The sequence below is a fragment of the Rana temporaria genome, chromosome 9, assembly GCF_905171775.1.
Source record: "Rana temporaria chromosome 9, aRanTem1.1, whole genome shotgun sequence".
Lineage (NCBI taxonomy): Eukaryota > Metazoa > Chordata > Amphibia > Anura > Ranidae > Rana > Rana temporaria.
Window position 1 is genome coordinate 41,769,095 of NC_053497.1, and position 27,138 is coordinate 41,796,232.

The 27,138-nt window shown below is 44.4% G+C and overlaps 1 protein-coding gene across 2 annotated transcripts in view; it reads right to left on the reverse strand.

Annotated features, from left to right (window-relative positions):
- Window positions 1–27,138, reverse strand: part of BICRA (BRD4 interacting chromatin remodeling complex associated protein) — a 133,044-nt gene that overhangs the window by 16,719 nt on the left and 89,187 nt on the right. The window contains exons 5-8 of one of the 2 annotated variants that reach the window (XM_040323276.1): window positions 23,868–25,733; window positions 17,339–17,644; window positions 9,447–10,121; window positions 7,251–7,569 (exon numbers count right to left, since the gene is read on the reverse strand). In XM_040323276.1, the coding sequence (XP_040179210.1) occupies window positions 7,251–7,569; window positions 9,447–10,121; window positions 17,339–17,644; window positions 23,868–25,733 (3,166 nt within the window). The remainder of the gene's footprint in view (window positions 1–7,250; window positions 7,570–9,446; window positions 10,122–17,338; window positions 17,645–23,867; window positions 25,734–27,138) is intronic. The other variant, XM_040323277.1, reaches the window with a different exon arrangement.

Sequence of the window (27,138 nt, forward strand, 5' to 3'; positions counted from 1 at the left end):
GGGGGCCAGATGCGGCCCTTTTCTTGCTTTTATCCGGCCCTTGGTGCACCAGTTCATCCACGGATACCAACTAAATTCCCCCTGCTGAGACCAGTGAAGGGGCATGATTCCTTCCAATAACACTAACAATTGAGCAAAACTACACAAATGATGGGGCACAATTCCTCCCAATGACACCAACAATTGAGCCTATTGACACCCAACGATGGGGCACAATTCCTCGCAGTAACACCAACAATTAAGCCCAATGACACCAGTGATTGGGCACAATTCCTCCCATGGACACCAATAAGGGGCATTCTTTAATCCCACTGATGTCAAAACCTTTTCTACTCCCAATGGCCACAGTCCACCTCCCCTAAAGTCTGAGGGACCGTAAACTGGCCCCCTGAGTTATATCACTGCTTTAAAAGGTCATCCTCAAATCGACACGAGGCTAGTAAACATTATAAGGAAATATACATGTTATAAGGGAGCTTCCAATCTTTTTAGCGGAAGACTTGAACAAGCAGGTGCAAGAGGAAAGTATTTGTGGTCTTATGATGCAAGACTGGACATAGCACTGGTAAAATAAACAGGCTGACCCTCCATTTCTAGAGTGGGGTGCGCCGCATCAATAAGAGCTAAAAAGATCTCTTTTCGACGTCATCGGCACATGCGCACTGAAGAAACAGCATAAATAAAATTGCAAATACCTTTTTTTTGCCCAAGTTCTAAAGCGAGCACAGTGTGCTGGGGCGCCAAGAGGTCGGGGCGAAGACTGCTTGTACTTGCACTAGACAGTAATGCCGCGTACACACGATCATTTTTCGGGTTGTAAAAAATGACTTTTTATGTCATTAAAAACGAGCGTGTGTGGGCTTCAGAGCTTTTTTCGGGTCCCGAAAAACAGGCAAAAAAATTCGAACATGCTCTTTTTTTTAACGACATTTTTAACATTGTCATTTTAAAGGTTGTAAAAAATGGTCGTGTGTGGGCTTTAACGATGTGAAAAATCCGTGCATGCTCAGAAGTTATGAGACGGGAGCGCTCGTTCTGGTAAAACTACCGTTCGGAATGGAGTAAGCACATTCATCACGCTGTAACAGACTGAAAAGCGCAAATCGTCTTTTACTAACATGAAATCAGCTAAAGCAGCCCCAAGGGTGGCGTCATCTGAATGGAACTTCCCCTTTATAGTGCCGTCGTACGCGTTGTACGTCACCGCGCTTTGCTAGAGCATTTTTTTTTTCACGATCGTGTGTAGGCAAGGCCGTTTTAATGATCGGGTTGAAAAAAAACAGTTTTTTCTAGAGCCTGAAAAACGTAATTTTTTACAACCCAAAAAATGATCGTGTGTACGCGGCATCAGACTCTGAATGGGAGTCAATCAGTACATGGAGGGCTGGAGTATGGGCATGTCATTATGTGATGTCAAAGTCTGACTACAAATCAGCAAGCTTGCCATGCACTTAAATGGCATCCTACTGTTCCCTATGGGAGATGCTCTGCCCATGTCTTCCAGTGCAATCAGGGGTATGAACTTATGAAAAAAAGAGCAGGGAGCTGTTGAACACATAGGAGACCCAACAGATCACCAGGTATTTTTGATTCACGTACATCCACACAAATAAAAAATACATCATAAACATTAAAAAGCACTTTACATGCTCTGTTACTGGAATTTTGTTGACAATTATAAAATGTAATAAAATATAAAAAAAAAAAAAAAAAAAAAAAAGCACTTTATGCAATGGACTAAAGTATTTTTAGTTTATTTTTAGGTTTACATTTTCAGTTGTACATACACTTTACTTTGGGTCTATGCTGTGTCTGTCCCCACCAATGCATTATTAGAAATGACACATTGATGCAAAAGAAAGAAGGAACACTCTTAATGGATTAAGAGATCAGAATTGTTTTCGGATTCAGACATGGGATTCGAAAGATAAAGGGTGTCCACAAACCTTCTTTTTTTTTGTGTGCTTGCTTATAACATCAGGCATAAACAGCTGTGTGCACCCCCCTATGTGCGTTAGGGCCGCGATCAGGACATCTCCTTCACCTACTGTTCATTGAGGCATACAGTCCTCCTCCCGCCGTGTCCATGTACACTTAGCCCTTTTGCCGAGCACAGTACACAGCATCTCAATAGGACTTTACTCAGCAAAACTGACAAGTGCAGCCCAAAGCAGGCAGGGGTGAGATGGCCTCTTAAGAGACCTTATACATCTGTTCTGAGCGGCGAGGGGATCCACAAAACAGGAGGCTCTTTCCCCTTCAAGAGGCCATATTCTACACTTGCATTGCGATTATAGAATGTAGATGCAAACATGGGCATTTTTAAACGCTCAATTGAAATGTTAGTTAAAATAAGCTTTAAAAAAAAAAAAAAAGCATGCAAAATCTTAAGCTCCTTTCACACTTGTGCGACCTGAAAATCCCACGACTTTGACCGACTTGAAGCAATGCCTGTGTAATCTTGATGTCTAAAGGACCTCAAGTCGCATCAAAGTCGGACCAAAGTAGTGCAGGGACTACTCTGAAGTCGCTACGACTTGAAGTCGCACAGACATGAATAGTACACATCGTAAATCATGGGGTACGACTTGTCATGCGACTTTGCACTCCCAAGTCGCCGGACAAGACACACAAGTGTTAAAGGGGCCTTAGAATGTGTTTTGTTTCCAAGGCAGTCACAGCCTGAGTAATAAACCCTGTAGGCTTCCAGCAGCTGTACCTTTGCTTTCTGTGTGGAAGCAGTGGTCTTGTTCATGCTCCTCGCTGATTGGAGAGCTGCGACTCCGTAGCGAGAGCAACAAACATTTACAAAAGAGATCACCGCTTTCCAAAACCATGCATGCTGGCAGGGCAAAGGCTTTTCTACCAAGGCTGTGGCTAATTTTTAGAGAAAGCAAACTAATGCTGTGTACACACGATTGGATTTTCCATCGTAAAAACCTTGGATGGTTTTTCCGACGGAATTCCGCTCAAGCTTGGCTTGCATACACACTGTCAAGAACGCGGTGATGTACAACACTGCGAGGAGCCGAGAAAATGAAGTTCAATGCTTCCGAGCATGCGTCGGAATTGCTACAGACGATTGTATTTTCCGATAGGGTTTTTTCCGTCTGAAAATTTGAGAACCAGCTCTCAATCTTTTGTTGGCAGAAATTCAGACAGCAAAAGTCAGATGGAGCCTACACACAGTCGGACATTTCCGTTCACATCGGACTTTTGCTGTCGGTGTACGGGGCATAAGACTTTGCAAAGGTTTTATTTTAATGTACCTGGAATGTACTGTATTTAACTATTTCAATGTCTGGCATTTTTACCCCCCTTTCTGCCCAGGCCCATTTTCAGCGCTGTCGTACTTTGAATGAAAATTGCGTGGTCATGCTACAACTGTACCCATATGAAATTTTTATAATTTTGTTCACAAAACTACAGCTTTCTTTTAGGGGTTTTCTAATCACCATGAGTTTTTTATTTTTGTTGCTAAAGAAAGAAATATAAAAATTTGAGTAAAAAAAAAGAAAACCTGTTTTTCTTTGTTTTTGCAAAAAAATGTGCTTCATAAATTTAGCCCAAAATGTATTCTGCTACATTTCTTTGGCAAAAATAACCCAAATCAGTGATTATTATTTAGTCTGTAGGGAAGTTATAGAGCCCACAAACTATGGTAAATATCTGAGAAGTGATCATTCCTGATGTGCCGACGGCCTATCACTTCCAGAGGCCCAAAAATGCCAGGTCAGCACAAAATACCCCCAAAATTACCCCTTTTTGGAAAGTAGACAGTTCAAGGTATTTAGTAAGAGGCATGGCGAGTTTTTGGAAGTTTCAATATTTTGTTTTTTAAATACCGTCATCAGTGTAGTACAGCGGTGATTAGGGAGAGTACATAAAAAAAAAAAAAAACTACTACTTTCTTTTCAATTTTTTCGTATAAAATATGTTACTATAGAAACACTGCACTACTCTGGGGAAGTGATCAGGATTTTTTTTTTTTATGCATTATGGATGCAAGTGAATTGTATTGCTATAAGCAAGAATTTTACTGAATGAAATTAATGCATTCAGTTTGATTTGTTGTGATTAGCCACAGCCAATTACATGGTACAGATGGGCTGTGGTTGGCCTTGTCTGCACCATGTAATCACTGTGACCAATCGCAGCCAACAAATCAATTATAACAATGAAGGGCATGAAAGGAAGCCATTTATTGCTCATAATTGTCATGTGATCTGCTGCGAATAGTCACAGAGATCACATGGTACCGAAAGCAGATCGGTACACTGATCAGTCATTGGCTGTGTCAGGGACACATATGACGTTCACCCAGAAAGACAAAAGTCCCGCTCAGCCGTCAAATTGCTATAGGCTGGGCAGAAACTGGTTAAACTAAAGTCAGTTGGGCTTTAAAGAGGTTGTAAACCTCTATTTACACTTTGTACCTATAGATGAGCCTTACTCTAGGCTTACCTATAGTTACTGTAAATATCTCCTAAACGTGCACCATTTAGGCGATATTTATGCATGTGCGCTGAAGAAACAGGCACCCGTGCCATTTCTTCAGCAGCAAGAGCTGTGACTGGCAGCTCCAGCATGCATGCACGGGAGTGACGTAACGTGGCTCCAGCCAGTCATGAGCCGGAGTCTGCGGCCCCAGAAGGAAAAGGGGCAAAGATGGATGCGGCCTGCAGCGGGGATGGCGCAGGCTTTATTTGCAGGCAAGGGTCACATAATGTGCAAGTATGCAATACATACTAGCACATTATGCCTTTACTTTGCAGGGGAGGGAGAAGATTTTTTTTTTATCAAGGGTTTACTTCCTCTTTAAGCTGTCTGCAAACATTGGTACAGGACAAATCCAAAACTCACAATACGCCCTAGCTTAATACTCTTAAAATCTGCCAAACATTTTTTTTTTTTTTGTTAAAAATAATAAACGTCATACTTGTCTGCTTTATGTAGTGGTTCTGCACAGAGCAGACCAGATCCTCCTCTATTCAGGTCCCTTGCCGGCACTCCTGGCTCCTCCACCTCACGTTGAGTGACCCCACAGCAAGCAGCTTGCTATATGGGCACCTGAGATGAGCCGCTACTCTGTATCCCCGTTCAGACACAGAGCTGTGGCCCGCCACCACCTCCTCGCTTTCCTCATAGGCTCACTGACTGATTGACAGCAGTGGGATACAATGGTGCTTTGCTGCTGTCTCAGCCAATGAGGAGGGAGAGCCCCGAACAGCCGAATCTCTCGTGTAACGTCGCTGGATTGAGAAGGGGCTCAGGTAAGTATTATGCGGGCTGCTGCATGCAGAAGGCTTTATCTTAATGCATCGCAAGCATTATGCGCCGTCACGTGCATCAATGATAAAGTTAGACTGATTTACTAAAAGGGGAGTTGAGAATCTTTCCTCAATACATTTTAGCTGTGTTCACTTTTAACACCCAAATCACAGGCAGATGAAAAATTAACAGGAATTGGATCTTTACATGAATGGATAATTGAAATTAATCTTAACGGCCCATTCACACTATTTGTACTGGGCCGCCTGGGCAACACAGTCCATAGCACAATGACCAAGCTATTTACTTGGTATGCTATGGCGTCAGTTCATGTCACTGAAATCCAGTGACACTTGTGAAATTTCAAGTAAATTGCATGTTGTGCTGTATGAGTTGCATAGGCACTGTTCCTCCCAACGCACAACAGCGTCTGCAGCATGGCTGCTGGCGTGAATCACCCCCAACCTATTTTAGGTGTTAAGTCTCATATCCTACATTACACAGCTCAGAATGTAACCTCAGCATCTCTGCAATTTAAACATATTGCATCACTCCAACTCATGTAATATACAGTAAGTCTATAAGGTTCTATCTGTGCAAAGTAGTGTAAATAACACTTTCACATTACAGCCCAATAAAAGGACTTTGTATGCCACTACCCCATCATCTAGGTCAGGGGTCTCCAAACTTCCTAAACAAAGGGCCAGTGTACTGTCCTTTGGACCTTAGAGTGGGCAGACTGTGGCCAGTGGGAGTAGAAAACAATGTCCTTGCTTCAGTGGGAGTAAACATTTCCCCATCTTGGTTATGGGATTTGAGGGGCAGGGATACCGCTTCATGGTTGGGGTCAGTAGGAATGAAGGAGGAACAGTGCCCCATGGTTGGTGTGAGTCGGAGGAACAGTGTCCAATCACTGGTGTCAGTGGAAGGAATGGTGCCCCATTGGAGGTGTCAGCGGGAAAATTTGTTTCCCACCTTTGGTGTCAGTGGAAGGAATAGTGCCACATTGTTGTTGTTGGTGTCCATGGGGAGAATAGTGACCCATCATTGGTGTCCATGGGGAGAATAGTGACCCATCATCGGTTTCCATGGGGAGAATAGTGACCCATCATTGGTGTCCATGGGGAAAATAGTGACCCATCATTGGTGTCCATGGGGAAAATAGTGACCCATCATTTGTGTCCATGGGGAAAATAGTGACCCATCATTAGTGTCCATGGGGAGAATTTGTTCCTGATTTCTGGGGTCAGTGGACGGAATAGTACCCCATTGTTGGTGTCAGTGGGATAAGTAGTGCCCCGTCTTTGGTGTCAGTGGAAGGAATAGCGCCTTGTATCAGTGGAAGGAATAGCGCCTTGCATCAGTGAAAGGGATAGTGCCCCAAAGGCCTGGATAAAAGACAAAAGGGACACATTTTGGAGACACCAGATCTAGGAAGAGTCCACCATACCAAACCCTGGGTTATCACAAGACCGTGGACTACCCACCAGATAGGCCGATGACTTACTAAAATTGGCTGCCGTGTACCATTTTTAAAAATCGGACCAAAAGCAGAGCTGTGGGTTTACAGTGAAAGAGCAATCAGAATAGTTTTCAAGGGCGACTGAATATTAACAGTGCTACTTAGGAAGTAGATAGTCCCATTCAACTTGACTTGTTCTGGTAATGATTTGAAGCAGATGCATTAAAGGTGCCTGAGATATGTGTAGGACTATAAATACTGGGGTATGTTCCTGTCACTCAGAGCTGAGCTACTTTGAGTCGTCATAAACCCTCTTCAGTAATACAGAACAAGTCCAGTTGAATGTGACCAACTTTTACTAGTTCTACCATGACAAAAAAAAATAATAAAATCAGAACCTTCGCAGCCTTGGATTGCCAAAGTTAATAAGCGTCATTGCTTTTTCCAATTAATAAATAACCTTGGCTTATAGCAAAGACATAGATCCTTCCACATAATACAAATCCAGCCTACTTACCAGCAGTCTTCATTAGAACTGATGCCTGCTGCTGCTGCTGTTGCTGGAGTAGTGTTGAAAGCTGAGCCGCCTGGTTGATGGCTCCCGTCTGCATCTTTGTCATATCACCGTGTCCCACAGCAGTTTGTTGTACCAACACCTGGCCAGGGGAGTGCCCATGCAGAGAAGCTTGCGTTTGCACTTGCTGCCCCTGTCCACTGATCAACACTGAAGACGACTGAGCATTGTACTGTCCAGCGAGAGCAGGGGAGTTTTGGGCGCCCCCTTGTTGCTGCTGAGCTTGCTGATGAGCTTGTATCATCAGACCCTGCTGTTGCATCTAGGATAGGGGGCATAATAAAGGTAAACTTTAGTAATTTAGCAAGGAAAAATGTCCTAAATTCAGAACATCCAACTACAGCCTAGTCTCTTTGCACTGCTGTGTTGAGTAAGACTTTTGTGAGTGTATTTACTGTATCTGTGCAAAGTGCAGCTACCAACAGTCAGTAAGCCTTAGGACTACTGAAGTCATCAGTAAAATATAAACTGACTGGATGTCGTTTTGTCACCACCCCCTGCACCATGTTTGCCTACTACAAGAAACCTAAAAAGTGGGTGTGGCTTAAAGGGTTAGTTCACCTTTAACGATATTTGCCCAAAAAAATCCCCATGTATTAGCTTCCTCAGTACATAAATATGCAGTCCTCCAATCTCGGCCAGTCCCTGCTGAACCAGCTGAGATTCGATCCATCTTTAGCAAGCTGCTTATTCCATTGCCCTTCCCTCTCCGTCCTGCAGATGGCAGGATATACCAAGTAATAAAAAGATATTCCCGCGCTGGCCAAGTCTAAAAGATGGGGTACTATCAAGACCCAGGAAAGTATAAATGTAGAAGTAGTGATATACCAAGCATTGGACATGTGTCCCTAAAAACTCACAAACGAGTCCCCCACTCGTTCCCTACCCAAGCATGCACAGTCTCTTCCCTGTTCACTCTGCAGAATACTAAACTCATTTGTGAATTGTAAAGGTAGCACATCCAAATTTCGACATGTCCGGCCATTTGCAGGACAGAGAGGAGTGCAATGGAATAAGCAGCCTAAAATGTATGCATTCTTTTACAAAACTGAGGACTGTAAATTAATACACTGAGGAAGCTATAATGGGTAGGATCTTTTGGAAAGGGTCATTAAATGGTGAACCAACCCTTCATAAGTCAACTACAGCTAAAACATTTCCCAGATCATGCACACTAAAGTATTTCAATATTCTGAACAAGCAGCAAAAGGAAACACTTATTCATCTCTGTATCTGTAAGCATTGTGGAGAAATCAATTTTCAAAGTGTACAATGCAGACGCTTTAGCGCATGGATATGCAATTAGCAGACGCTGTTGTGCGTTGGGAGGAGCAGTGCCCATGCAACTCCAGCTGTTGCAAAACTACAAATCCCATCATGTCTTTGCCTCTGGGTGTCATGCTTGTGGCTTTTAGAGTCTTGCTTTGCCTCATGGGACTTGTAGTTCTGTAACAGTTGGAGGTCCGCTAATTGCATATCCCTGCTTTAGAGTCTTTGTTGGGATCTTAGCACATTAAAAGCAGCTAAAGATGGTGGAGGTAATGGTTGCTCTGTCTAGCAGTATATATATATATATATATTACACACATTAATTTGGACTGATGCTATATATTTTAATTTGTATACAATTGTGTTAACTACTCGATGTATCAGATCAAATGGAATGACTGTCCTATAATTTGAAAATAAAATAAAATAAACAAAAAATATGAAAAAAAGGATGTTGGAGGTGTTTTTTTTAAAGCGTGTCTGCTGGTTGTTATGAATATGCAAGTTGTTAAATGTCTATGGCAGGGATATGCAATTAGCGGACCTCTAGCAAAACTACAAATCCCATCATGCCTCTGGGTGTCATGCCTTGCTATGCCTCATGGGACTTGTAGTTCTGCAACAGCTGGAGGTCCACTAATTGCATACCCATGGTCTATGGCATGGGTCTTCAAACTACGGCCCTCCAGTTGTTCAGGAACTACAATTCCCATCATGCCTAGTCATGTCTGTAAATGTCAGTATGTTACAATGCCTCATGGGATGTGTAGTTCTGCAACAGCCGGAGGTCCGCTAATTGCATACCCATGGTCTGGGCACAGATGCACTTTAAGTAGGACAAAACGTTCACATAAAATCCAAAGTTCTCACCTGCTGATACCTCTCCAACAGCTGTTTCTGCTGTGGCAGGGTGCTGGACATGGCCAAAGCCTGGAACTGGCTGGGGGTCATCTGATAGGTACGTTGCTGATCCGATGTTATGTGAATGGATTGGGTGGGGCCCTGGGGTTTAATAGATGACTGAGTCTGGAACTGCACAGGGAATGAGTGGGTCTGGGAGGAATCGGAGGTGGGTGGCGTGGCCTGAAGGGAAATTGGCATACCTGTTCGATTTTCTGACTGGGAAGAGCTCAGCTGTACTTGAAGCTGAATATGTTGCTGAGGGGACGAGAGGGTTTGCTGCATCTCAGCAGACATTGACTGATGAGACTGGAAAGGTGTCTGTACCTGAGGCTGAGAAGGAGGACGATGAGGGTGCTGGGAAGAACCGTGAGGTGAAGAGATTTGGTTCTGAATGACGAACAGACTTTGCATTTGAGGAGTGCAGGATCGGGAGAGGGGCTCGGAGGGAGGGCGAGGGATACTCTGAGGTTGGGATGGAGGCCGAGAATGGGGACGAGAGGGTGGCCGAGAAGGAGGACGTGACTGGTGGGGGGACTGCATCTGTGAATGGTGGGAGGCCGAGGCCTGCAGCTGTGGGCTGGGTGGGTGAGGTAGTGTGTGGGAAGGCGAGGCTCCTGGAAGCTTCTGTTGTCCGGTGGGAATCTAAATGAGAGGATAGAACGTTAGAAGACCTCCAAGTACACCAATGAGTGTGCCAGAGACTGAACATACACCACCATGTGCTTCCAGCCATTCACTGTGCTACAAATCAGCTTACTACTAAACTGGGATGAATAGTGCTGCTAAATGAAAGCGAGCACCGATACAGCACGACAACAACATTTCTCACATCACAATATCATTTCCAGGGATTCATCACATCATCAAGGATTAGAGAAAAATACACAAATCCGCTACAGACAGAAGAGCCTCTAGAGGTAAAACAGGAGTTGGTGGAAATGTGTGTTTATTAGCGTACTTTGTGCCTTGGAAATAAACTGCAACAATAAAATACTGTATAAAATAATGGTTTATAAAAAAGGAACAAGACTTTCGTAAAAGTCAGCAAGGCCAATAAAGGCCAATAAAATTATTCAGTAACCCGTTGGTTGAATACAAGATTCACAGATGTTGTGCCAAAATCATTTTATTTAAAGGGGTTGTAAAGGTTTGTTTTTTATTTTCTAAATACGTTCCTTTAAGCTAGTGCATTGTTAGTTCACTTACCTTTTCCTTCAATTTCCCTTCTAAAATGTTTTTTTCTTTGTCTGAATTTCTCATTTCCTGTTTCTCCTCATGGGGGTTAGTCAGCTTACTGAGGAGGAACAGGAAGTGAGAAATTCAGACAAAAAAAAACCTTTAGAAGGGAAATCGAAAGAAAAGGTAAATGAACCAACAATGCACTAGCTTAAAAGGAACCTATTTAAAAAATAAAAAACAAACCTTTACAACCCCTTAACTTAAATCGAGATTAATATACATTTACCGAAACAAATTCGGACTTTCACCAGGTCTCTGACTTTTACCGCAGCCTCTTTCCAATTACTTCTTCCCAGCGGTAATTCATCACTAAGGCCAGCAATGCTTTCTCTATACTGCTATAAAGGTAAGAAAAGATATAATAAAATATTCACATAAATGTGAGGGGTGTACTCACTTTTGTGAGATACTGTATGTATCTCACAAAAGTGAGTACACCCCTCACATTTATGTGAATATTTCATTCATCTTTTCATGTGACAACACTGAAGAAATGACACTTTGCTACAATGTAAAGTAGTGAGTGTACAGCTTGTATAAGGGCCCTTTCACACGGGCGGACAAACGGTCCGTTTATTACAAGTCCGTTTACGGACTTGTAATGCTTCCCTATGGGATTGCAGACGTTAGCGGATTGAGCATCCGCCAACGTCCACAAACATCCGCCTCTGCAAAGATCCGCTTTTTCAGACGGAAGAAAACCCTATTTTTCTTCCGTCTGGCGGAACGGATCGGATGAATACGGACACACGGTCCGTAGTCATTCGATTCCCCATATGGGAGAGCGGAGGAAAGACAGGGCGGTCTCTGCACAGTGTGCGGGGACCGCCCTGTCCGCCGGGATTTACGGATGATCCCCGCTGAGCAGACGGACACACACAGGGCGGATCAATACAGATCCGCTCCGTGTGAAAGGGCGCTAACAGTGTCAATTTGCTATCCCCCTCAAAATAACTCAACACACAGCCATTAATGTCTAAACCGCTGGCAACAAAAGTGAGTACACCCCTAAAGTGAAAATGACCAAATTGGGCCCAATTAGCCATTTTCCCTCGCCAATGTCTTGCGACTCGTCAGTGTTACAAGGTCTCAGGTGTGAATGGGGAGCAGGTGTGTTAAATTTGGTGTTATCGCTCTCAATTTCTCATACTGGTCACTGGAAGCTCAACATGGCACCTCATGGCAAAGAACCCTCTGAGGATCTTAAAAAAAAAAAAAAAAAAAAAAAAAAGATGGCCTAGGCTACAAGAAGATTGTCAAGACCCTGAAACTCAGCTGCAGTACGGTGGCCAAGACCATACAGCGGTTTAACAGGATATGTACAACTAAGAACAGGCCTCGCCATGGTCGACCAAAGAAGTTGAGTGCACATGCTCGGTGTCATATCCAGAGGTTGTCTTTGGCAAATAGAGAGGAGACCGATATAAAGAACGGCTCAGATGAGCACATCGCTGGATCCTGGGACAGATGAGCGTCTGTTTATTAAAAGTCAACAGCTACCGTTTTTGTGGTTTCTGATTTTTAATAAACACAAATAGGACTCCTCTTTAAGCTGGCAATACCCCCATTTGAATATCAGCTGGTGGCCCTGCCGAAAAATCGAAGGAACTGAACTGAGCTGGGGGGGGGGGGGGGGGGGGGGATAGTGCCCCATAATTGGTATTATGGGGAGGAATAGCGCCCCATCAATGGTATTAATGGGGAGGGTGCCTCATCATTGGTATTAATGTGAGGAAGAGTGACCCATCATTGCCATTAATTGCCCTTTCACACCGGCTGTCCGTGTGCGGGCTCCGCTTTGTTCGATCCACGCTAAGCAGGCAGATGACACTGTGCAGGGACAGACCTGTCAAGAGCACCACTTTCCACCTACGGGGATCGGATGACGACGGACCGTAGAATCAGTCGTCATCCGATCCGCCAGACAGATGTAAAAGTAGGGTTTTCCCCGTCACACTTTGGCGGATCGGAGGTCAGCGGGCATGTCACCGCTGACACCCGTGGCTCCATAGGAGGTGCACGGAGCGCCCGTTCAGGTCTGCCTAAAAAACTGACCCGAATGGTCCGCCCGTGTGAAAGGGCCCTTAGGGTTGATTGCTCGATTGTCTTGCCTGATCCTCCACTACCCCCTGTAGTTAAACCATTTCCTGTAGCTTCTTCGCCCCCCATGCTCCAGCAGTTTAGGGTCCTGATAATTTCAAGATCAAAGCTGGGTCAATAGCCCCGCACTGGACGTGATGATGCTGAGGGACTGTCCAACACTAGAGCATGGAGGACCATCATCTGCCAGGGGAGTGGAGGATCAGGTAAGTAAAACTATTTCTCCTCTATGCCAATTGAGCCATTAACCCTTTCAGTGCAGGCACAGCCTCACTGCGTAGAATACTTTAGTTGCCTGGAGTTTTGGCTAATAAAAAATAAAGTGTTGCCCGCTTGCAAGCAAACCTGAACTAATCCTCCTGCAAGCAAACCTCATATGGTATGCAACAGCAGACCTCTTTCGATAGAATGCATGGGAAGCATTTTTTTTATGGAAATGTTAAATTCAGCGCATTGCCCTGCTCTCCCCTCAAGCTTTGCTATTGGTCACTTAGATCACCTGCTTAGAAGGGGCAGGCCAAACCACTGACATCTTATGCAAAGTCAGTATTTGCATAATACAGTATCGCTTGATCCAGTGCTCCTTGGTTACCTTATAAGATGGTAAATCAAACATGTAGGAACCAAGAGGTGCTTGCTCTGACATGACAAATGCTTTTTATTAACTTCTAGATCTGTACAGGTTAACTTAACACACCTGTTCCACCACACCCATTTACCCACCAAAGATCTCATTGATGTGAGCCAAGGAGCCGTGTCTGTACATGCAGCTCACTGATCTGTCCTTTTCCTGCAGAACAAGCTTTTAAACACAGGTTCACTTTTGTGACCTATTTCTATGGATGTATGAAGATGCAATGCAGAGGTATTGAAAGGTAAAGCAGTACAGCTATTCGCGTGTGCACAGACCAATCCCTGTGTTTTTATTGTCCCTAAAATCAACCTGCATGCATGTCCGTTGGAAAAGTACAGTGTATGTGATGTTTAATACACTGACCCTTTCCTCCTCCAGCTTCTGCTCTCTAGGCTGTCAGAAAGGTCCCAGATGAAGTGCATCACTCTGCCTGAGACAGGAGCCGACGCTACAGAGGAAGCATGAGCTTGTGCGGCTCCTGCTTCCTCACCTGCTTCCTCCATTGCCAGGGCCAGCTCCATGCTCTCTGACGCTCTGGGATGAGGGATCAGCAACCCGTTGCTCACAGTCTGGGCTTGCTGACCCACCATTCCAGAGCATGGGCATTCGCTTTCCTGGTTTGAGGTTGCCTCTGGCATGCTTGTGGAACACCTGTACTTCTCAGATGGCTGAAGATGGCCATTTGCACAGGTGTATTAGTACGCCCCCCATGTGAGCCACATCAGAGGGCTCTGCAGGCTGAGAACCCCTGCTTTAGGCCATTCACATGATGTTAAATCAACCCCTGAAGTGTAATGCCACGTACACACGATCGGACATTCCGACAAGAAAACCGTGGATTTTTTCAGATGGAATGTTGGCTCAAACTCGTGTTGCATACACACGGTCACACAAATGTTGTTGGAAATTCCGAACGTCAAGAACGTGGTCACGTACAACACAACGAGCCGAGAAAATGAAGTTCAATGATTCCGAGCATGGGTAGGATTTTTGTGCATCGGAATTGCATACAGATGATCGGAATTTCCGACAAGAACTTTTGTAGTCGGAAAAATTGAGAACCAGCTCTCAAACATTTGTTGTCGGAAAGCATGGAGCATACACACGGTCGGAATAAACGACCAGAAGCTCACATCGAACATTTGTTGTCGGAAAGCATGGAGCATACACAATCAGTATATACGACCAAAAGCTCACATCGAACACTTGTTGTCGGAAAGCATGAAGCATACACGGTCAGAATATACGACCAAAAGCTCACATCGAACATTTGTTGTCGGAAAGCATGGAGCATACACACGGTCGGAATATACGACCAAAAGCTCACATCGAACATTTGTTGTTGGAAATTCCGATCGTGTGTACGCGGCATTAGACTACTAAATCAACCCTTGTGGACCTGTAAAAGTGGTACATCAAAGCAACAGAAAAAAAACTGATCTCCTACCCTGACATACAGAGCTGTGTTATGTAGCCAAGCTGTGCAAATATCAGGGCTGGACGGGCAGAAATTCAAATAATCTGAAAGTAAAAGTCCCATATAGGTATTTTGTTTGCTCGGAGTTGAGCTTTTAGATACCTTATCTGCACAGAAAGGGCAGTACGGGGACCTTTGTCTAGTAGATTGTAAGCTCTTATGAGCAGGGCCCTCTTAACCCTCTTGCATTTTATTGCATTGTAACGGCACTGTCCACCTTTACATTGTAGTACGCTGTGCAAACTGTTGGCACTATATAAATCCTGCATAATAATAAATAGGATTTTTGTACTCACTGTAAAATCCATTTCTCTGAGTTCATGGACGGACACAGCAGCAATTGACCTTAAGGAAACGGATATAACTCTAAGGTCAATTGCTGCTGTGTCCGTCCATGAACGGAAGAGAAGATAGGATTTTTGTACTCACCGTAAAATCCATTTCTCTGAGTTCATGGACGGACACAGCAGCAATTGACCTTAAGGAAACGGATATAACCCTAAGGTCAATTGCTGCTGTGTCCGTCCATGAACGGAAGAGAGGATAGGATTTTTGTACTCACCGTAAAATCCATTTCTCTGAGTTCATGGACGGACACAGCAGCAATTGACCTTAAGGAAACGGATATAACCCTAAGGTCAATTGCTGCTGTGTCCGTCCATGAACGGAAGAGAAGATAGGATTTTTGTACTCACCGTAAAATCCATTTCTCTGAGTTCATGGACGGACACAGCAGCAATTGACCTTAGGGTTATATCTCCTTCCTTAAGGTCAATTGCTGCTGTGTCCGTCCATGAACGGAAGAGAAAATAATAAGTAGGACAGCACCAACGTGTGTGAATGAGGCCTATGTAGGTCTATTATACACAAATCCTGTTTTACTCTATTGGCTCTTATAAACAACTTCAATATATTGTCTGTACATTCGAATACCAGGAACATTTAGCTGTTTCTGCAATAATTCAAGCTTTACCCAGCAGCACAGTTAAACACAGGACACAAGAAGGGAAGCATTTCACAAGAACGCACGCAGTGTGCAAGGAAGGTTAAGGATTAGGATGAAATTAATCAGAACAGCAGCAGCGTTTGAGGGAAAAATTAGTAACAGTACAAAAAAAAAGAGCAAGCGAGAGCCAGCAGAAGAGAAAGAGGGACCCCTGAATGCCAGTCGCAGTGTAGGGGGGACGTGGAGCTTCCTACATGTACCGCTGATCTCTAACTCTGGTAGTCAGCATTTGAGAAAAAAATCCAAAATTCTATGATGGGGACCAAATCAAAAATTCTACATCAAGCCTGGGAGCTTAAAAAAAGAATAAGGTGACACTTCTCAGTCAATGCAAGCTTAGCTTGCCAACAAAAATATCCTATTGGGAGAAGAGTCAGACAGAGCTGCTCTAGGGTTATAGTGCATGCAGCTTGTTCATTCTGAACTTCTCTTTTGTTTCTGCCAGGTATCCTGTATATTTACCTTAAAAATACTGGCCTACTGATATTAACCATCATTAACCTGGTTATAAAATCATGGAAGAACTATTTGTTTAGTGGAACCCCAATTTAATTAAATTAAGAAATCTTACACCCCCACTCTCAAGAAATTACACGAGCAGGTTTGTGAAAAGCAAAGCAGGGTTTCAATAAATTATACAGCATCAAGCTCTATAACACAATTTGTTAAATATTTTTAGTTGCTCATCTGCAACCTTATAAATGGCCACATTTATTATTATTCAAAGTAAAGAATAAAATAAAAAAGTTATCTGGATTTAACTAAAGAGTCATACGTGTGCTACCCTACTGTACATGCAAACATGGAAGCCATTAAAGCTGAACTCCAGAAAGGCTAAAAGTCTCCCTGGCAGTGGGGCTGCCCAGCTCTGCAAGGGTAAATTAGTCCTTTAGGCCATGGGGGGGCACAAAAAGCACTTTTATTTACCAGATCCTCCACTCCTGCATTAACCTGGTCTTTGCAGTCTCCTCTCCCCTATGCTGCGGCAGTCACAGGCTCTCTGACGTCACTAAGACCAATGTAGAGCCCACTGGACTTGAGGACGCTGATTGGACAGTCCACTGCTGGAGCATAGGGGGAGCAGGGAAGAGTGCCAGTTTTCCAGAGGAGCGGAGGCAAGTAGCTTTTTGTGGCCCCCTAGACCTAAAATTAACCCTTGCAACTGCAATGGAGCATTTTTTTACCTCCCCGGAGATGGGTTTTAAGCTATTTTTATGGAAACTTTGCCTTGGGGTGGAAACATCAGACAGACCCTGGTTATTGTATTAGCTACGGCACTTCACGGGGGTTGCACAGAAATTAGAGGGGAAATCTGCCACCACACGGTTACGGGGAAGAAGACTAGAGGGAGAGCCACAGGAAAGTTTTGGGTGAAAGCAGACTGAGTTGAGGGTTGTGGCTACCTGGCAGGACATAGCCTGCTGTGATTGGCTGGCAGGGAAATGAGGTAAGTGTCCTTTGGATTCCGGCGTTGTTGAATGGTTCTGGGCCAGGTCGCGGTTGGACTGGGCCGTGGAGCCGGCACTGCTGCTCACTATGACGGAGGCGGGAACGCTACTGCTGCTGGAGGTGCTGCTGCTCAAAGTGCTGCCGGAAGCGGCTATGCTGTAGATTGGCATTGTGAGGTGTGCGGCTGCCGAGGTTTGAACCAGGCTGCTTTCCTGTTGAGATTTCAACGCCGCTTCGTATAACTGCTGCTGCTGTTCCTTCTGCAATGGCCAACACCGGCAATCGGCTGTTAAATACTCACTCATACAAAACTTCATATATAAGCATGATTCATGACAACTTGGGAAAAAGTACATAAAACTGGACAAAAAAAAAATTAAACAGTAAGCATATATCTAAAACCTGATAGAAGAGAAAATGTATTAGCTTTGCCCCTAGCCAACAGATGCTGTAATTTCCAGAATGAAGGTGAGAACAATCAAAACTGAAATCCGATTGGTTACTTTTGGCAACACAAACAATTCACCCATTCTTAAAACCCAATTCCGGGCGAACAAAAAGATTTCTCATGCAGTAGGGCTGTGCCCGCACTGCACGGGTCAACTGCTTGTTTTTGTCTAGGGGATTGGAGAAAGCTTATCCTTACCCGAACCTCCACTCTACCTACAAGCGGCACTCCCCCCACGAGCCAGCAGTAGACTGTTCCTGACGTCCTCCGATCCAGAGCAGGTCTATGAGCAAAATGACATCAGGAACAGTCCACTGCGCTAGACTGAGGGGAGCAGGAGCCACAGGGACCGGTCTTGTGTGGGGAGGATCGGAGGATTAGGCAAGTATATCGCTATTCTCCAATTCCATAGATAAAAACAAGCAGTTGACTTGTGCAGTGCGGGCACAGCCCCCCTGCAGGAGGGGGGGGGGGGGGGTAATGTGCCTGGATTTTAGCTTTAAAGAGACCCTGTCGTCAATCTAAATAATTGCAGGTTTTTAAAATGCTTGCTTGCAGTGTTTTTCTGTTCCATAAATGATGTTTTATTCACTTGCATTGTGCCTTTGAGCTTTAGAAAATTTTACAAATCAATTCCTTGGCACATCCCCCCCGCCCTTTTCATTAAGTCCCTATATAACAACAAGATTTTACGCAGATGATGGGGGTGGAATGAAGGGAAATACTATAATGCAGGGATATGCAATTAGCGGACCTCCAGCTGTTGCCAAACTACAAGTCCCATCATGCCTCTGGGTGTCATGCTTGATGCTGTCAGAGTCTCGCTATGCCTCATGGGACTTGTAGTTTGGCAACAGCTGGAGGTCCGCTAATTGCATATCCCTGCTATAATGTGTCACTTGAGTGACAGATCTGTCTGCTGGGGCTGCCGACATCATATCCAAGATGGCAGCACCCAGCAGCAATCTCAAGACTTTTGGATGTTGGAGGGTTTGTCCGTTAAATAACATGCTTGGGAACACATAACAAAATTGCACATACTGTATGATCTTATGAATTTTTTGCTTAATGGTCTGGTGACAAATGAAGTGACAAGTCACTTCTCCAAGTACACACAGACAGGCTGGGGAATGTATGCGAGGAAGCCTTCAAAAGCAGAAATTACTTCTGGGGGTATACCAAGCAGGCCTGTAAGAGAATGCTTCATCTGTTGGGTTTTGAAGGCAATGGTGAAGGATAAAGCTATGAAAGCTTCCATTGCTGGCTTATTAATGCAAGTCATGGTGCCGTCGTCACCCATATCCTTATTTTATTGAGAAAACATATGCAGGCAGTGATAGCAAGAATCCTGACCATTGTACTTGTTTTTGATCAGTAACACACTAATCCAGCTTCTCTCAACCCTTTCACCCCAGAGGAACCCTTGAAATCGTTTTTAGGTCTCAGGGAACCCCCCGTAATATTAGCCCATTGTAGGTCATTGGGAAAATGCCCCTTACATTGGTGGTGGTAAGTGGGAAGAATACACCCTTACAGGTTGGCCAGAATGACACCCTTGCAGTCATGTTCCTGGCTTGGGCCAAGTGGTGTTGAACCCCACACTATGCAGGCACCATCAGATGGGGTGTTAGCCAGAAGCCAATAAACCCCTAGCAGCCACTGAAGGAACCCTAGGGTTTCACAGAATCCTGGTTGAGAATGACTGCACTAATCTGATGATAGTGACAGACTCATTGTTTGCCTCTTTAAAGGATAACCTCACATAAAGCAAACAACTGATAGATCGCCACACTAGCCTTTCAGTAATTTAGTGTTGACAAAAACCACCTTGCCAGCTATTTCCGAAAAATAGCAAAAAAATCCAAGCTGGCTTCACTATAAAGGAGCATTATGTATTGGATGGTGCACAAATCTTTCCTGGATGGGTCATTCTGCATTCATACGATTGGCCCACTGGTGTTCTCATTAGTCCTTCTCAAAGTGGAACTAAACTCTCTTTATCTTCTATTTTACCACCAAGGGAACCTCCATCTTAGCCTATGTTTGATTTGCAGGTTCCAAGGTGCTGCATGTGACGCCAGCCATTCGAGGACTTGACAGTTCACTTGAGAACACAATCACCAGTGACAATTTGTCAATCATGGCAGGACTGTTTAGGGAACCCATTAAATCATTGGGTTTAGTTCTGCTTTAGAGCCCATTCACACCTAGGCGTTTTGTCGCCTGTAGCGCGACGCTCACAAACGCCAGAGGGACCAAAATACATGAAAGTCTATGGGAATGGTTCACATCTGAACGCTGATGCGCCCGACGCCCATCGCCAAAAAAAGTTCCGGACCCTTTTTTGTCGCGCGTATCGGGCGGTTTGGGCATATTTGAGCGTTTCCATTTCCCATAGGAAGTAATGGAAACGCTCGATTCAAGCGACTTGCGCGACAACGGGCGTTTGCTACGGGCGTTTCGTCGCTTTAATCAATAGAACTTGTCGCCCATGCAGAAGATTAAAAAAATCTACCAACATAGCAACAAGTGATGAAAAGATGATAGTTTTTCCTATTGGCTAAAATAAAAAACGTCAAAGTACAAAAACGTCGGACAACGCTGTATGCAAACGCGCAAATAAGCATGAATACGCGCGACAAAACGCCGGAAAAAAAAGCCAAACGACCGACGCTCAGGTGTGAATGCAGCCTTAATACAACATTGGGATTAATCGTGCGACTCCGGGAAAGAGATGTGATTTTCGGAGTGTGATCTCTTGTATAAAAAATGGCTTAGATAGCTAAAACACCAATGTGTGTAGTAGAGCATAGGATTGATTATTTTTCCTTAGCAAAAGCGGAGTCACACTTTAAAAATTCTTCAGCAATGGAGGCGCCCACATTTACATTCTTTGATCCCATCCACTTTTCTCCATGCTTTGGCTAGAATTGAGGGGGGGGGTTCGAAACAGTCATTTCAATTGCTGTCCATGTTCTATGGTTGGGATTTGAGGCATCATAAAGATGCTATACCACAGTGGGTGAGGAATTCATTCACAGGCCTGCTATGTAAAAAACGGCATTTACTCAGAAAAGGCTCTTACATAAACCACATAGTTCTTTCGTTGTATAAGCAGTTTCCCCACTGAGATCTCACTCGTGACCACTAGAGGGCAGTATTCAGCATGTGCAAAGCTTCCCGTCTAGTAGAAAGAGAAGGCCCTTTGCACTGTCATTTGGAGGGAATCGGCTTTCAAACTATATCGTTTTGAAGATTTAAAAGTACTTCTATCCAAACGTAAAATACCTATAGTGCTGTACCAACACTTAAAAGGTCACTCCACCCCAACATTTTTATTTCAGCTATTGGTGAAAAGGACCACCCAGCTTACCAAATCTTTAGACCACTCCTGTGCAGAGTTCTCATGCTTTTCCCTCTGCAAATTTTTAGTCTTGCTGCTACACCTGGCATTAATGTCCGGTGGGCAGAGCTGGGGAATCCCTTGCAGAAATCCTGCAACCCTGAGAAATGCATAAACCAGGTGGCAACTCAAACATCATGTATCCATCTAAACATAGATGTTTTAAACGGGCCCGCCATTGAACCCTAAACGGTCGATTTAGTTTGTGAAGAATGCCGTTTAAAAAAAAAAAAAACGATGTGCCGATTCCAGCAGGAAGTCTATTTCCTGTCCTCAGCACAGTGCTAAACCGTGAGGATTTCTACAGCTGGATCTTCTTAGAGGTGGTTTGGGTGTAAGAAACCATAAAATGGTCTCACTGTGATTATTTTATTTTAAGGGGAACATGAAAATAATGATCAGATACCTTTCTGTATAGTAACCTCCCTCAATCCCAATCATCCCACAAAATAAAATCTAATGGGTTTGTAGAAGTCAGACTGATGAGCTGCAAGCTCTAAGCAGTGGAGCCAAGAGGGTTTTGGCAGTGGTATGTAGATCACAAGATTGGCTAAACAGCACCGCACATTTTTGGCAGGTAAGTCAATATTTTCATATCTTTACCTAGCATTCCCACTCAAAACTTTATTTTTGAATTCTGGACAGAGGCTGCTTTAAGAACCTCGTTAAATCCTGCTTGCATGTGGAGCCCCAACTTTTTATTGACATGGATCAAAAGTAGTAAAGCAGTGTGACATATAGGATTACAGTTTCAGAATGGTAATCATATGTCAATTAGGCTGCTTAACACAAGACGCTTTTTAAAGGATAAGTTCCCATTAAAATAATAAATGCACATTTTTTTGCAGGTAAAAAAAAAAATGTGCATTCATGATATTTTTTTCTTGGAAGCATGCATGCACGGCATTGGACTGCCCATCAGCAGATCACAGGTGCAAGGTCAGGCTCTCGCAGACTGTCAATACACTGACTGTACCTCAGACGTTACAGGCAGGCAGTTATTGAATTCCCGGAAGCGCAATGGACAGCGACAGTGCTCACCAGCACCCTCACAATTCATTGAGTACTACAAGCTGTCAGCTGCAATGACCAACAGTACTTGTGACCATTCATTCAGAACTCTGTGACCAAATGATGCAGTCATGTGGGCTGAGCCCCACATGGCAGCGTCATTTTCAAACTGCGACAGCTGGGAAAAGGTCCCCCACGCACTGTCAAAAGAAGGTGGCAGGTCAGGGGGAGAATGCTTAACATGTTACACCCAAAATACAGGTGTAACATGTTGAAGAAGAAGAGTTATTAGATAATTTTTTTTACAATTTTTAAAACTATGATGGGGCAATGTACATATAGTACTTTGTCTCATCTTTCTAGGTGCCCTAAAACTCTATCTACAATGTCAGAAAGGGCGCCCCCCCCCATTCCTTGGTACATGGCCGCCCAACATCACAAAGAGACAGCTCCTTTCTTTATAGTGCCGGACTCTGGGTTCCAGAACTTGCCAAAGACCCACACGAGAAATGCAGATGGGAGGTGAAGAGTATCAGTCTCGGCATCTTCTGCATTCCTCATGCCGGTATGTACTGTATGTGTGACCAACCGCAACCAATCAGATTATTTTTGTCTGTAGTCCACAAAGGGGAGAGTCGGGTAGCAGCAACAAAGACACTTTTTTTTTTTTTTTTTTAAACACATTTACTTTTTGTAGCGTTAGCTATCCTAAAACTGTGCCAACAATAGGTCAGACTCCACCTAAAACCAACATTTCAGTCTTTTCTGGCACTTTGGCTTAGGACGACTCTGGGACTCCAGTGGTGAGATATCTGACTCACAATTTCCAGCTTTGCAAAAATTAAAAAGCCCAAATTATGTTGTCATAATGCAGTGCAGCTGTGAGAGGCACCCATTATGGCCTCGTAAGAGGGAACATACAACACTGCAGGGAAATCTCACCACTATAGTTGCCAAGAGGTAAAAGAAACTAGCCGGGAAATCACCCCATAATCGCCCTCCTGATAGTTATGTTTTGGGTGGACATGGCTTTTAAAGCTATAGTAAACTCTTGTTTTTACCCTACAGATAAGCTTACCTGTAGGTAAAATGAATATCTCCTAAACATGCACCATTTAAGAGACATTCTAGCGAGCAGCAGCCAGTGGCGTCACTGGCACATGCGTTCCTTCAGAATTGTGTGCTGTGGCCGGGACTGCCGCGTGCATGCGCGGGATCGATGCAATTGCGGCTCACCTATTCAATCGGCCACAGCCCGCAAACCCAGAAGGAAGACCGTAGTGACAACATGCCACTGGAGAGCTTCATTTTAAGGCAAGTCTTCCATAATATGCTAGTATGAGGTGCATATGATATTGCCTTGCAGGGGAAAATACATTTTTCCGCCAAAGAGTTTACTACCGCTTTAACTTATAAGACCATATAAGACTAATGTGCAAAGTGCAGTAAGCCTAACTAAAACATTGGTTGCCATGGTTACTGCACTTGACAAATCACACTTGATTTTTGCATTTTTAAATAAGCTTGATATAGTCTTGAAGTGCTAACTGACTAATTATGAATTGAGAGGAATTAAACTGCAAAAAAAAATTAAATAAAATAAGATTAGAGGCAAACTAACCTGCTGGAGGAACATCTGCATGGACTCGGCATTAATGATATTTCCTGGCGTTGCCTGGCTAAGGATGATTTTTTCGGAGCTGGGATCAATGCTGGGGCTTGGCATCGCTTGTTGAGGGGGTGGAGGTGCTAAAGGCTGCTGTGGCGGCTGCTGCTGCTGCTGTACATTCAACTGTAGCTGGGCTTGTCCTTGTGATGACTGCTGGGTGGTTTGGACGGTCAGGATAGAGGTTTGCTCTGTGCTAGACAGGAGGTTGGCCCCTTGTACTATTCCTGGGCTCTGTCTGCTGCCCGCTGAGGCCTGCTGGATGCTTACTGCTTGACCAATGCCATCAGATGGATTAAACATGGCCACCTGGTTAGGCAACGTCACTCCTTGGATGACGGTTTGCCCAGCTTGGTTCAGAGACGTGGTTACTGCAGGCTGACTTTGGGTGCTTAGGCTACTGGCAAGGGATACAGGCATCTGGAACAATGTGGGTTGACCCCCATGCCCCGCCTGAAGCTGTATAGGCCCCGACAAAATATGAGCTGTGCCATGAGCATTCTGAGAAGTGAGGACCTGCCCCAAGTTCAGCTGGTTTGCAAGGTTTTGAATCTGGGCAGGCAAACCCTGATTGAGAAGCTGGCCTCCTTGAGCCAAGATCTGACCACTCATGTTGGCCTGCAGTGCAGAGAGCTGCTGGACGGTTGAAGCTCCCGGCAAGAGGAACTGGTTCTGTCCTTGTAACATTGCTTGGGCATGCTGGGCCGGGATAACTATACTGTTGCCTTGGTTTAGGAGTTGGACACTCATGGGTTTACCCATTCCCTGCTGCTGTGGGGGAGGCTGTTTGAACACATTGGCAGGAAGGCCCTGGGGAAAACTTGACAGGACCACATTTTGCCCAGGCTTACCAGCCATAAATGTCAGGTTTTGTTGGGCTTTCTGCTGCAGAGCTGCTTCTCCCTGAATGGTCAGTGTGTTGTTGGGAGCAAAAGATTTGGGGGAAATCTGAAACAGCTTCTGTTGGAGAACGCCAGCAGGTTTGGGTTGTATTGGGGTTGGAGTCCGCTGTATAATAACCGGGCTGTTCAGATTGGAAGTAACAGTTAAGGACTGTGTGCACTGGGTAGTCGACACGGTTCCAAACATGGAGCTCCCATTTAAAGTGGTGGGAATTTTGTTCTGTAAAACCAACCCTGCATTTTGCGGCGACACCCCGCTTGATGTCAGAGTGACCTGCTGCTGCTCAGAGGTAGCCCCTGTCAGGTAGCTGCCTACTGGTAGGTTGGCTACCTGTGTTGGCTGTACTTGCTTGGCAATGATCTGCTGCGTAGGCTGATTGATGGCCATCACTTGCTGTCCAACTACTTGTAGTTGCCCAATGCCCAAAGCTCCCCCGGGGCTTCCATTGGGCAACCCTGGGAGGTTGGAGATTGGCTGAATTGTAACATTACCAAGGCCAACTTGTTGGATGAATGGCTGAACGCTGATGGCCTTGTTGACCACATCTGCCCCCACTGACTGTTGAACTAGTGCTTGATGAGTCAACACTGCTGGCTGCTGCAGTCCAATTAGGTCAGCACCTCCAGAAAATATTTGGGGAGTCCCATCTGGAGCAGCTGACCCCACAGGCTGCAGATTAGGCAACTGAAAGGAGCCCAAGTCCAGTTCCGCCTCAGCTTCAAGAGTCTGTTCTGTGATGTTGGCCTCTTGCAGGCTCTGCTGAAGGATGTCGCATGTCTGGTCAGAGTTGGCAAGGCTTGCATTAGCCGCAGATGGAGACCCAAGGATGTCATCTGGCAAAAAGTCCAAGTCTACACCACCAGTTGATTGGTTGGGTTCTGTAGTTAAATGGTTCCCCGGAGTCTCCTGAACATGAAGCTGAAAATATTAAAAAGAAAACAGAAAAATAAAACTATATAGATTACATTGTTTTTAAAACAATTAAAAATGCAGTATTCAAAGATATAAACGGGGACAAACAAGAGGGATTTGTAATTATTGCCCACATTCCGCCATCTTACAATGTTATGTGTTACAATTGTTTGCTGGTTTACACCTATTAAATACTGAGGGGAGGGCACACAACGGTCCTAACATTACATATTCCTAAATAATTGGCTACCCATTGCCTTTTTATAGTCTTAAAAGACGTGCAATTTCAAGTCAGTCTTTTGCCTATGAAAAATACTATGCGTTTTTAGTAAGGAAAGGATTGCCAAAAGCAGGAGGACACCAGAAAAATTAATCTATGGAAATTGATATTTTTAGTCCATCAATTGTCCTAAGAATATTTTATTTGTAGATCTATTTTTCCTATCTCAGTGTATACATAGCCAATCCTTATTTCATGTTATTGAAAGAGTAACAAATGTTGAAGACACCAAATTGGGGTAATTTTTTTTTTCTTTTGCTGTCTTTGTCCTGCTGGGGAAATTTCCCTTCACTCTTTGTCTTGGGAGACTCTAAAAGCAAGTGAAAAAAAAAAAAAATCACCCAAAATTGGAAATTCACCTCTTGTCACCATCTCCTATACGCTACGCCGCCGTAACTTGCGAGCCGCGTATGGTATTCAGAAAGATTCTGCGCCCAAAGTTACGGCGGCGTATCGTATAAAGGCCGGCGTAAGCCCGCCTAATTCAAATTTTGAAGATGTGGGCGTTTTATTTAAATTATGTGTGGCCCCACGTAGTTGACGTTTCTAACGAACGGTGCATGCGCCGTCCGTGAACGTATCGCAGTGCGCATGCTCCCAATTACGCCGCAATAGTCAATGCTTTCGACGTGAACATAAATTACGCACAGCCCTATTCGCGAACGACTTACGCAAACAACGTAATCGACGGAAAATTCAATGCTGGCCCGACGTCCATACATTGCGTACGCCTCATATAGCAGGGGTAACTTTACGCCGGAAAAAGGCTTACGTAAACGACGTAAAAAATGCGCCGGGCGCACGTACGTTTTTGAATCGGCGTATCCAAGTCATTTGCATATTCTACGCAGAAATCTACGGAAACGCCCCTAGCGGCCAGCGTAAAATTGCACACAATTATACGCCGGCGTATGCAAGTTACGTCGGCGGAGGAAGCCTATTTTTTAAGCGTATCTGCCTTTGAGAATCGGCGTAAGGATACGACGGCGCAATTTTTAAATTACGGCGGTGTATCCGGAGATACGCCAACGTAAACTGTTTCTGAATCCGGACCATTATCTGTATCTGAAAGCATTGCATTTGATATTATATGGCACTGCCCCATGTATACCTTGCCATAAAAAGTGTTGG